Source organism: Augochlora pura, chromosome 7 (assembly GCF_028453695.1).
Source record: "Augochlora pura isolate Apur16 chromosome 7, APUR_v2.2.1, whole genome shotgun sequence".
Classification (NCBI taxonomy): Eukaryota; Metazoa; Arthropoda; class Insecta; order Hymenoptera; family Halictidae; genus Augochlora; species Augochlora pura.
Window position 1 is genome coordinate 13,432,209 of NC_135778.1, and position 12,956 is coordinate 13,445,164.

Genomic DNA, 12,956 nt, shown 5'->3' on the forward strand with positions numbered 1-12,956 from the left:
TTGACGATAAAAGTCCAGACAGTAAGAAAACAACATAGCTTAATTACTTTGAACACGTTGATAAAACCAAAGAATATGCTAAGACCATCTATTAACAAAATCCGCAATCACTTAATTGCCAACCCAATAGATAAACTTAATCCGAAACTTACGTAAAGTGAATCCTAAATATTGCGCGCGCAAGCATCCGTTCTAATCGCGATCGCGCCCGGTAACAAGCGACCTAGTATGTTAATACTTTCTCTTTCGTTAAGCATTCTTTTGTTCCCGGTCTACGGGGCACCTGTATTGTCCGTCGAAGACACACGACCGTGCCCCAACAATGCGATAACAGGTCATCGAGGTAACGGCCCCGTTTTCTTTTTCCCTCCTTCATACGCCCGTCCTCGAGTCTGTTCGAAGAATGAAACCAGGTATCTATGAAATTTTTTTTACTACTAGTTCTCTACATCGTTCCCCACGGACCTCTGCGATCCTCCATCGTAGACGAACGCCGCGATTGGTCGGTCGAAGGTCATCGCGATCGGATCTAGAAAATAAAAAAAAAATGGTATGCGCATGCACGAGCCTGGAAATAATCATAATAGCGGTTCTACGCGGTGGACGATTACGCGTTTCCTGTTTTCGAAAATCCGTTTCTAAACGCCGACATGAATATTTGTGCTGCACGATTAAATATGCGATTAACCGCGTCGTTAATTAGAAGCGATGGAAATAATGTGGAGGTGAACGGGACAACGAGGGATACTGGGACGGAGAAGATATAAAAGCGGAACGGGAGATTTGTGGAAAAGTACACCGTGGGGATGTAAGAAAGTCAGTCTCGTCGCGAGGATAATGGCTGCTTTTAAGCCAGACCTATTGTAAGCTGACGCCTATTCTCAAGGCTTGAATGTGTGAAATCAGTGGTCTAGTTATGACAGTTCAAACAACGCCATTTTGGTCGCCCAACTCCCACGGACCGCGCACTTAAAGTCTTTCGGTCTCCGCACTGTTTTCTGTTTCACCTACATACTCTTATCAAAAAAATTCATAAAATCCTCTCCGCGACATTTGTTTTACATATTTCCAATCTTTGTTCTTTATTTACTCATTCCTTTTTTACTTTCGTTATAGGCTGAGATAAAAAAGATATTCCTTTCAACGTCTTTATTTCTTCCGTAATTGAAAACAAAAATTCTTCACTTACTGTATGCTAAACTAGTTGGTCTGATATTAAACAAAAATTCATTTGGTTTCATTTCAAAAAGTTATTTTCTTTTTAAAAGCGACCGAATTTTAACATTACTCATTGTATACACGCGTTACAAGTCGCAAAGAGAAACAAAAAGTAACAATCCCGTTTCTGGCATTAAGAATTCGATCTATTCGATTGCTAATATATTACAATTGACTATATTAATATTAATATCCATTACAGATCGCAAAGTTTCTCAGATGCCTGAATGATCTATATCAGCGCCGTAGAACACGGCAATTCTCGTGAACACGTGCGATCCGTAGTGCGAACGTGAACATCGATCATAATAGCTGCGATTACTAGCGAACAAGAATCTCAGATTATATCCGCGTGTATCCGGGCGATGTAACAGTGTCATCGGTGATTGCCAGTGCTCGACGGAGCCTCTCTGATCGGCTATGTTCTACGTGTTATGCTCGCACGGTTAGGGTACGTGTGCCCTGTGTAGATCAGCGTTTGGCGCCGGTGTCTGCCGCCCGTTGAACTCGCACGCGTGTACGCGCGTGCATTTTACGCCATGCAGATGCAGCCAGCATCTAGAATATCTAGATAATGCATGTGCAGATCCGAGACCGTGCACGCTGAGCATTCCACTCGGATTTCATAGGGAATGTTGACGAAGAACGTACGCGCGGAGCACACGGCAAATATTCAGCCACGCCGAGTATTGATTTTACTGAATTGCCCGTTGCCTTATTAGACATGTGCGAATTGTCCGGCACCGTTAATCCTGGGTGAGAGATCAGGGAAACAACAGGTTGGAGAGTCTTCCTCGTGAGAGCACTATCATCCGGTCGAATTCAGTTTCGATCCAAGATTCTCATTCGTTTATATAGCTAGTTTTCTGTTAGAACGAATTCATTTAGTCGTCTGCGAATCTTTATACAAATTTTTATGTTATTATATTATTTTATATTATTATAAAATATGATATAATATAATATCAAATATTTTTTCTTTCTTACATTATTTTAATAAGACGGAATTTTACTTTATGTGCAATTTCGAATTATTTAGTTCCACATTTAAGTTCTTTGTAGCATCTATTCAGAGGTTAACAAATATTGATATTCTTTGTTTCGCATTAATGAAGAAAAATTCTTATTTCACCTTTGAACTCTCATCCATCCCTCATTTCCACCGTTTAATATACTCATTGATATGAAATTGACACAGCGGTAAAAAATTTTAATTTTTATCTCTCTATCACTGATTTATACAACTCAATCTGTTCTTTGATACAAAATTGACGTAGTGGTAAAAAATTAATAAGACGGAACGATATAAATAATTAATTCCGTAAGTATTTTCTTTGAGTATGCGAACCTAAGATAAGACGAGTTTTGAAAAAAATACATTTAACCTTGTATGGCAGTCACTTCTGTGAATTGATTCATTCTAATTTTTTAGGTCTCGATGTTCTTCCACGTATTTTGTAGTCTAATTCTTGGAGACGATTCCTCTTACCGAACTGAACACCAGTGGTTAGTATTTGAAACTAGCTTCTGGGAAATCCGAATTTAGATTCGGTGTTTGTAAACCACTTGGAAGATTGAGAAGTTACGTCAAAATTTGAGGCAAGATTTCTTCTAAAAATTCCCAAGAAGCTCGGACCTGAATTACTCGTTTGTAGTCAGAAATGTTTAAGAGCCACACCGGCATAACGAAATTGAGCCGATTAAAATGAGAAATTACAGCAGAAGTAATACTCCTTTTCCACGTTATTTGTATATCTTTAAATTATGTTAACATCGCAAGTACAAATGTCATTCAGATTATATTACTCGACTTGCGTGAAAAATACAATGAACCAGATTAGGCAAACAAGTGTCACTAGATAGAATGTAGTTACCTAAATCAGAAACCTTAACTGTATCGCGTTCACTATTTAACAATTTTTAAGGTCAATTTGCGAGTTCGAACAATGTAAAAATGCTAGTGAACGTAGAAGATGACAGCTTATAGGTTGCAATCGTGAAAACGAATTCGAAGTGGTCGATGCGAAGTTCTACGACTAGACGCGTCGCACGACGTCCTTCTACTTGACACTATCATGGCCGCTGTCTCATGGGTCCCCGGGGTCACTGTCTTTTTGTCGCTGGCAATTCCGAGGAAACCGTCCACGTACAATTGGCTGCTTTGTATCTGTCCGCGGCGTGGTTTTTGCACGTGGTTGTCGGATACGACGGCGTTCTACAGGACACCGCGTTCTGGCACGAAGGACGCCGCTGATATCGTGTCCTTCTTGGCCTGTACACTCGCGATTCCTGGGGATCCGAACCCGCGCGTTAATGACGCCCGAGGACGGGAAGCCCTTCGAATTTTGACACCGCAGGATTTGCGCTTGTTACCGAAGATCTGTTCGCGTTCAACCGGAGAACCGTTGGCTCCTACCGAGATGAAGGGATTTGAGCTGTCTTGGGTGAAACGCTGCACGGCGCTGGAAACAAAATTGTTTGGCGAATGCTGCGTCGGCGGCGAGATTAGATCAGCTGATATCGAATCACAATTTGGTTGCATTTTGAGGAAAATATTATCCAAGTCGCTCATTTTGTACTGTAAATTTTAGAGAGATATTTTGACTGTTTAACGTTGAATGTATGTTATCGGCAGAGTAATTCAGCATAATTTAAAATATTATGTAATTAATAATAAATTGTGGATTTGTATGCTGAATTAAAATTTTCCAAAACGATTATAAGATATAGAAATTTTATAATAATAAGCTGTTTGTTTAATAATTCCGATGAATTGAAAAAGATGTAACAATATTATTAAATTATATGCACTCCACAATTGTATATTTCAGCTACTCGTTTTTACAAGAAATGGACGAAATTCACAATATAATAATTAGTATATAGATTGCGGATTTAATGCATTTATGACAAAAATGAATAGGTCATATAAAACATTATAAAAGCGTTGGAATAACTTAAGAATATTTTTACATTATCTGCATAATGATCGAGACATTATACATGAAGTGCCAGTCACGTTTAACTTATGTTTCATGCAATTAACTTAAATAATGGCTGCTTTACATCAAAATATTTTGTCATTCTAAATTTTAAGCGTTTAACTAAACTTAACATGCTCGAATTTTATTTTCAGTGTACAACAACAGTTCTCCTTGCAAGCGCCACTTACCAAGTAAATCAACATGCCATGGATTTCTGCGAAACATTAAAGACAAATGCAAAAAGAAATAGTACGACAGAGGTTATAGTAGCACTCGATGCATTGTGAGCACAGAGAACGATATTCATAAATATTTATCGTGTTTGAACTACTGTTAAAGAGTCAGCGTTTACGGAATCGTATAATCTCGAGGTTATAATGCCTCTAACTTCAATTCCCTGTTTGTTCTCGACAAAAAAATCAAAATTATTTCTGAGATCGCAAAAAGCGACGTGATTAATTCTTTGGCGCAACAACGTGGTGGTTAAGAGAAAAAAAATTATTTAAGCGTCGTCAAAGGAAAAAACAATTTAATTCTCTCAAAGTAGGATAAGAATATGTAAACGCGACAAATCCCACGGTTTCCATTGAATTAACTAAGTAGTTAATGACAACAATTTATTTGATGTAATCTGAAACAATTAGAGGCTATTATATCCTTTTTGGACAGAGATTGATAGAGTTATGGAACTTGTTAATTAGTTCTGTTTAAAATTAAAACAAGAAACGTGTGGAACTTGTTTATAAATTCGTGACAGAAGGGATAAAACAAACGATAAAACTTGCATGGAAAAATGGAGATTGAAATACAAAAACAAAGCGATTCGACAATTAACTGAGACAATAATTTCTACAAAAAACGACTATTGTGCTCACTCGTAACTTCAGCATATTCACCCAAAACAGCTAAACTAACACAAACACAGAACGAATTAACCTCTTAGGCACGATGCGCCATTATAGTGGCATTCGTGGATATTTCGTGCCTTACAAAATTGTATTATTAGTTATTAAAGTAAATGATTAAAGTGAAAGTGTATCTATACAGTACACTAAGAAAAGAATATATGTAGCTGATACTATATGTAGCTATTCCAAAAAATACCTATATATTAAGAAAAATGGTAATTTAGTTATGAAAAATTTCATTCGCACAAAATTCAGCCGTGCCTAAGAGGTTAAATTGATGCATTATCCGACAACAATTACTTGGAAAAATTCTGTAAAATCTTTTTAAACTTAGCACTGTCTCGTGTTTAAGAACAGTCCACGTGTTGCAGTATAAACAAATAAAAAAGTTGGCGATCGGGTCACGGGAGGGGGCGTAGAACTCGATGAACAAACCGGAGCCGCCAGGGGACCAGAACCGAGGAAGATGGCGGAAAGAGAGAGGGACGTATAACGTAGGGGAGAAAGAGAGAGAGAGAAGGGGAGATCGCGAGAGAGAGAGAGAGAGAGAGAATGAGAGAGAGGCTCGCGAGGAAAAGCTTTCGTATATACTCCCGGACGACGTGCGTACGCTCGGTCTCCAGGGTCCACAGCGTGTGGAGCGGCGCGGAGGAGCTCCAGTAGTAGCCGAGCAGCCGCGTCGAGACGAGACGAAACGAAACGAGACGAGACGGGACGGGAACGCAGCGGCGGCGTCCTTCTTCGCCTCTTCTTTCAGTCGCCGCCGTTGTTTCGGACTCGCAGACTCGATTTACCATCAGAACCAGTCACATCGACCCGGTGGATGAAAAAAAAGGAGAACGAAAACCATTGCCGAATCTGAGGTCACCGGTCCGGAGACTTGATACTCGGAAGACCCAGAGATCTGGAGGACCTAAAGATCTCGAAGACTTGAAAATCTCGAAGAGGTAGATGGTACGAAAATATACAGATCCTGAAGATCTGGAGGACCCGAAGACCCAGAGATTCCGAAGACCTGGAGACCCAGAAAACTCGAAGATCTAAAGACCCCGGTAGCCTAGTGATCCCGAACACCTGGAGAGTCTAAAAACCTAAAGACCCTGAAGACCTAGAGACCCTGCAGACCTAGAAACCCCGAAGACGCGTTCGTCGAGAGTCGAGCGTTCGCCAAAGAACAAGGCGATCAAACAGAAGAGATTGTGAGCAAAGCGGAGAGGCTCGCGACAGGACCGCCAGCAGGACCTCCCGGGAGCCAGTAGGTGAAAGTACACTTGGCTCGTTGCACAGTGGTTCCTCGTCTCGGTGACGAACACGTGCTACCAATCGGTGTGAACGTCTTTGATGCGAGAAGAATCGGTCTCGGTGCTATAATGGGGCGACTGGTGCTGCTCGGTGCAGCTGTCTGCTGCTTCGTCCTGCCGATCCTGCAGGAGTCGGCAGCGAAACACCAGTGGATCGACGCCAGGAGAGAATGTCCTCGTTTGTGCTTGTGCTACACGGCCACGGTGCAGTGCTCGTCTCGGAAGCTGAGCCAGGTAGTGCGGGTACCGGCCAACACGACTGTCTTGTAAGTGGTCTATGTCAGTTGCTCTTCCTCTTGTCTTGTCGACTCGATCGCTTGTCCGATCGGTCTTTATCTTTTTAGTTTAGATCTTGTAGGTCTCTTTGACAGGCAAAGTTTTCTTAACCCCTTGCGCTGTCGCTCCTTTCACGCTGCGTTTATCAGTACTTATTTGTCCTGAATATTTTTAATAATAGGACCAGACAATTTTTGTTTCCTGTCTATTGTCTTTATTTATCTTTGTTTCTATACTTTGATGACAGAAGAATTTATTTTTATCTCAATATAGAAGAAATTAGCAATATTCATATTTAGTAGAGCTTGCACAAAATCTTCAACACGAGTCTGACTCGCGAAGAAGGTATCATAAGTATCGTTCACGATATCACATCGTGAAGATATCAAAAATTTTGTTTTCTGGAAATCTACGTTTACTTTCATTTCTTAATTTTCGTAACAGAAGAGTTAAATTTTGTTTTTATTATTAACAACATAGCTGTGAAAATAAACGTAATGTAAGGGTTTAAGGACGAAGAAGTGTTAAACATGTCTTTCATGAAAGAAACCGCAGTGCAAGGGGTTCACACCCCCACTACCCTAAAAATTTAATAATATCAATATACTTTATTTAACCAAAAGTAAGTTATGTTCTTCAACATTAATTATTTTTATGGATCCCGATAATATTAGAAACATGTAATACTTTAGAGTGAAACTTTATTTGCAAATCTGAGCAAGTATTTGTGTCACCCACATGTAGACGACGCGACAGTTGGAGTGTTACACTGTCGAAATAGTTTTTTAGATCGTTTCTTTGTTTTGCATACCAATTGATAAATTCTTTCTACATGATTGACCTTGCACGATGTTGTTCGAATCTGATGGTGCTGTTTGGAATTGCAAAACAATCAATAGTGCGCGAAAGTCTATCGTACTCGACAATCTTGGCTTTGCGTAAGAAATTTTGAAAGACTCGACAGAATTAGTATGGTAATCTACAGGTGCGTACGAAAGCTCGAGATCCCATGCTTGACAGATCAAAAATAAATCATAGAAATTCCTTGGAAGCTTCGTACAGGTAATTGAAATCGAGGAAATGATTTAAAATAATCTTGGTATTTGTGAGTCGTTGAATTTCATGGTTTTAGCAATTGTTTTTAGGCTGTATGTACTAATTTACCTAGTGTTAATTTATTATATATATTATATATTATTATATTTATTATATGAATAATCATTATCGAATAATGATTATTTGTATCGGTGATAGACATACCGTGCACGCGGGCCGATTTGATTTTTATTTCTAATGAAAATGATGATTCCTCCACGATTTTACTCGTTGTGTACAATGAAAATGTAAAGTTTCCTCGATGCTTAATGTGTTTACGAACAATGTCACGTATTTATCATGACCGTGGTCACGTATTTTGCTCGGAGAACTTAACTCATTCGCAGTCAGTGTTTGCGTAAAACAGCGTCTACTCAGGAGCTACAACTGGTTGCTGGTCATGTAAAATTAAGTCATATTTCCAAATAGTGGAATATTTCTTCTTTGATCAAAAGAAGTTATGTAATCGATGAAAAGAAAACATTCTTCCTATTGTAGTTGTATCTTGCTGAATGTTCTATTCAAGTAGTATTTTAGAAATCAGTATATTCTTATCGATTTTGAATGAATTTTGAATAAATTTTGAATCACTTTAAATTAATTTCGTATAATTTTCACTGAACTTTTAATTAATTTTGAATCGGTTTCCATTTTCTGATCGACGAAAAACATTTAAGAAGATGTTATAACATCGACGACTGTCACTAAAATAAATTATAGTAACGGAAGCATTAATATTTCCGAGTTAAGATTTATGTCAAGATTATATACATACATATATACATATAAATAATCACTGGTATATAATAAATTCAATCGTTCCAATTTAATCTTGATTATCTCAGAAACCCAACAAAATTCGTTTTCCTTTCATTAATTTTGCAATTAGACGGAAATCAAACATTTCCAGGAACAAACAGTAATTCAATTATCATCGAAGAAAACAAGTTAATATGTTCAATATTTAGAGACAGTTGGGTTACGTTTTTGACAGACGGTAGATCAATTTGCCATGCTCAATTTCTGCAGCAAACGTTCGTTTCTGCGACAGAACGCTATTTGCTAAGGGTAGCGTTAAAGGGGACTGCTGTACTTGCGTGGCTGCATCTACCATGGTGGCTGCGTATCGGCGTAGAGAAATTGGGTCCGGTGTAATCAGAAAATTTACGGTGTGGATCGTGGGTCGCGGGTATTTCCACTGCGGAATGCATGTGGGAAGCGTGGAATTGAATCTGCGGCTCACCGGCTCCGGTAAATACGGGACGCACCACCGTCTTCGTTGTTTTCTTCCGAGGTCGATACGTTTCCCTTTTTCGGTTTTCGAGTGCCAGCTGCGGAGAAATATTAGAGCGGTTCGAAATGAACAGCATTTGCATTCCCTGAATGAAATTGTGAAGAACGCAAGAAGAAAGTTGTTCGTGGAAATGTACCTTTTCTTTGCGATGCATATTACTATACACAAAAATGGTAACACAGAATTTCGGTACCAAATAGAAAGATATGCAATTATAGTTACTAGATTACAGATTTTGTGAGATGCAATGAAATGTACGAGTTAATGACATTTTATTGCATTTTCTTTTTACAACAAGTAATTTTGTAATTGACGAAGGAAACTTTAACTCTGTAAGGAAGAATGTAGATATAGTAATTCTTGCTCGTAGATTAATTCTAATTGTTGAAAAATCGCATACGAAAATACCAGTAATAAATAAATAAATAAATAAATGAATAAATAAGTAAAATAATAAATAAAATACTTATCATAAAAATACGAAGTTTAATGATTACAGAAGGCATCAACCTTCAAATGTCTTTTTAATATACATGTATATACACATGTAGTATTAATTTTGCAGATCACGTAGGCGAATAAATAATTTTCCGAAGCAATATTCCCGTAGCTTTGGAATTTTTATGCGCCGCTGTGCATTAACGATGTTTAAGAGAGGAGCCTACAATTGAATTTAATGCCACTTCGCGTGAAAGAAGTCCTCGCTTCGACGGACTCGCCTTTTATTACACGGCTGAAAACAGACAGAATGTAGTACACTGTAATTCAGTTTTTCTTTATCTAATTATTGCTTTAATATTAATTAACTACAAAGGTCCGTAGAAAGTATCTCACAGTCTATTGGCTTATTCGACATTTCCTTTCGTCGCCTTCGTATAAAGCGCATAAAGTTCGTTTCCCATTTTGTCATAATCTTATTATCAATTTTTCATCGCGCGTAAATTTTTGCCCGATATTCGAGCTTGAAAATCCATATTTTTTAAAACATAACAACTGAGAAACAGACGTGAAATATACCAAGATGTTCTGAACATATCCAAGATTATCCTGAATTTAAGGGGCTACAAAAAATACAAAATTTCGAGCATGATCACTCGATTGAAGTACAACCAAAACGTACCTTTACAGAGCCATAATTAACTCCAGTTTTGATCGACGATGCTATAAAGATTCTCGAACAAAGCGTGGTTATATCATCCATTCGAATATTAGTTCGTACTGGCTCAATTTTAATTTTGACACGTAACAAATGACTTCGTTTCTTTGGAGTCAAAGAAGAGAATGACGAGGATTGTTAAGAGAGTTAAAAATCCTCGTGAATCATCCACGCATCCTTTTATTGCTGTATCCTTGATCCCGCGAAATTCCCAACGGCGACCGGCCGAATTAACGGAACGAGAGAAAAGGGAGAGAGAGAGAGAGAGAGAGAGAGAAAAAATAGAAAACAAGAGGATCGAGTGAGGAATGAATCGGGTTACGCTCTCTTAAAGTGCACCACCTAATGGCCTTGTGCTCTTTGTGTACACGGTTAAATGGTCTACAACTCCACATTATGATCTCTTGAACCGTGTCTTCGCGAGTACACGCTCGGTCGAGCAACGTTCTCTGCAGCTGTATCCACCGCGATCAGCAAAATCCAGGTTCGAATTGTCTTCTTCTCCATGCTAGTGGAATCATCGTGACTTGATCTCGTTTGCTCACCGTTCTACCGCGTGTCCGACTCGTGTGTACACGTCGGACGAAATTTGACTGTACCGAGCAAGGTGTTTTCGGATACGGTTAAAATAGGAACGAGCCCCGACTATATATAAATCGCGTTGCCGCCGCTGCAAATGAATCTTCGGTCGAAACAACAATGGCGGATCGCGGGCACGTTAATGCGTGGACAAACATGCGACTTGGTCGAACCGCGTCATTGTTTTCTTTCGCTACGCGAAATACATATTCTTTCGTGATAGCTGACTCATCTACCATGGCCCGTGATCACACGGTTTTGTTATCTTAAAACGGTGAAAAAGATTGATTAGTAATTTTGTAATGGGTCGCGGCATTTATGACATTGATAACCGTCGACTCAACTTTATTTAGTGCTTAGCCGATGATTGTCTTTGCACACTTGGCTTCGTACGTCACCGTTTATTTCACGATCCGTCGTTTATCTCATCGGTTCGTTAATTATTTCGTTTAACTCTACTGCTTCTATCTGTTATCCTAGTTTCACTGTTAACTGAATTTCTTGTTGTTCGTCGACGACGATTGCTTCGAATTTTCCGTGAACTACCGACTGTTGATAAGTACATTACGATCTCTGCATTTCTGTGATTTTTGTGCAGACTTTTTTTAGCTATATACATATGTGAAAATATATATTCGTAGGACATATTCAATTCTCCTTTCTTTTCTCTTCTTTTCATGCCGACAATTTCACTGGGAAACGGAGCAAAGCATCCATCGCACGAATAAAATCGAATTCTTCCTCACCGAAATAATCTTCAGCTATAAATACAAATTCTTAATGTATCGGTGCTGCGTATGTGACAGAAGTATTGGAACAGGTATTCTGAGAGAAACGAATAATGAAACTCAATATATTATACGAGATTGCAAAGATATTCAATTGTCGCAATATTATTTACTTCCAGCCTATTAAAATCATTAAAAGAGAATAACTTTTTAATGTGCGAAGGAGAACTACGAACAATAAATGTGAAAATTAAAAATAATATTAAAATTACAAAACAAATAAATATAATATAATAATAAAAGTGCAAATTATAATACAAAAAATATTAAAATTGAAAATATACATATTATTTACTTTCAATTCCCTAAAATTGACTTGAAAATTGTTCGTTTTACAAAAAGATCCGCTGAAGTGATCATTTAACGAAGAATATAAGTATTTCTGAGAAAATATTCTGTTCGTGAGAATATCTCTGATAAAAGAGCAAGCTAAAATGTTCGAACAAGCAGCTATTGTCCATAGTTCGAGTTATGAATGACTCGATTTGGAACGAAAGGTGAACAAGTCCAATAAGTATGGTTGAAGAAACGATAAGCCGGTATCAGGGGACACGTATGCACGTGTCGGGACATTTTATCGCTTCTGTCACCCACGGTCGATTTAAGGACTTCGTTTAAATATTTGTCTCCGATCGGTTTCACGGCATACCATCGGTTCTGAACATGTCTTCTGTCTTTATCGAAATTAATTGTCAACGGTTTCCCGTGTCAGGAACTTCGACCGAGAGAAATGACTAATCGAATGGTCGAACGCTAATTGCGGGACCACCGACCGTTCAATGACAATTAAATCTCATTTAAAGAGGAGAACGATAAAACGTTTGAATTAAGAGATGAGTCAGAGACGAGTGCGCGCATCTATGCTCTAACCCTCAAATGCGTCTAATGAAAAGATATTGTTATTAAATAAGCTATTACTTTTCGATCGAGGCGGAACTGTACCTTTCTCCGATTTAATTATTTATAAATCAGTAAAATATATCATAAATTCGTTACTTGCATATCTTATCCAATAGCTCCTGTACGTATCCTTAATTTTTCTATTAACCTTTAATCGGTTATGCGACTGTCAGTCGCTTTCTTTTAAACAAAGCTGATAAATTCATCCTTCGATGGATTTTTACAATTTTAAAGATAATAATCTAGCTTATTTTGGATAACATTTTAGAGCATTTTTCGAATTTCTCGATGACAATATGTGGTTTGCAAAAAGTGAAAAAATAAAAAAGAATTGGAAAATTACATTGACCTATGCATATCAATTGCATCGAAAGATATTATCAAAAGAAATTTCCTGAATTTTTGTCCGATTATTGTAGAATAAAAACCGATTGGGGTAGAATAAAAACCGAACTTT

General features: G+C 38.1%; 1 protein-coding gene across 1 annotated transcript in view; it reads left to right on the plus strand.

Moving 5' to 3' along the window:
- The first annotated feature begins 5,738 nt into the window (after positions 1–5,738).
- Pxn (Peroxidasin) overlaps positions 5,739–12,956 on the plus strand; it is a 16,028-nt gene continuing 8,810 nt past the window's right edge. Inside the window, exon 1 of the mRNA XM_078185595.1 lies at positions 5,739–6,677. Coding sequence (XP_078041721.1) covers positions 6,481–6,677 — 197 coding nt within the window. The 5' untranslated portion in view covers positions 5,739–6,480. The remainder of the gene's footprint in view (positions 6,678–12,956) is intronic.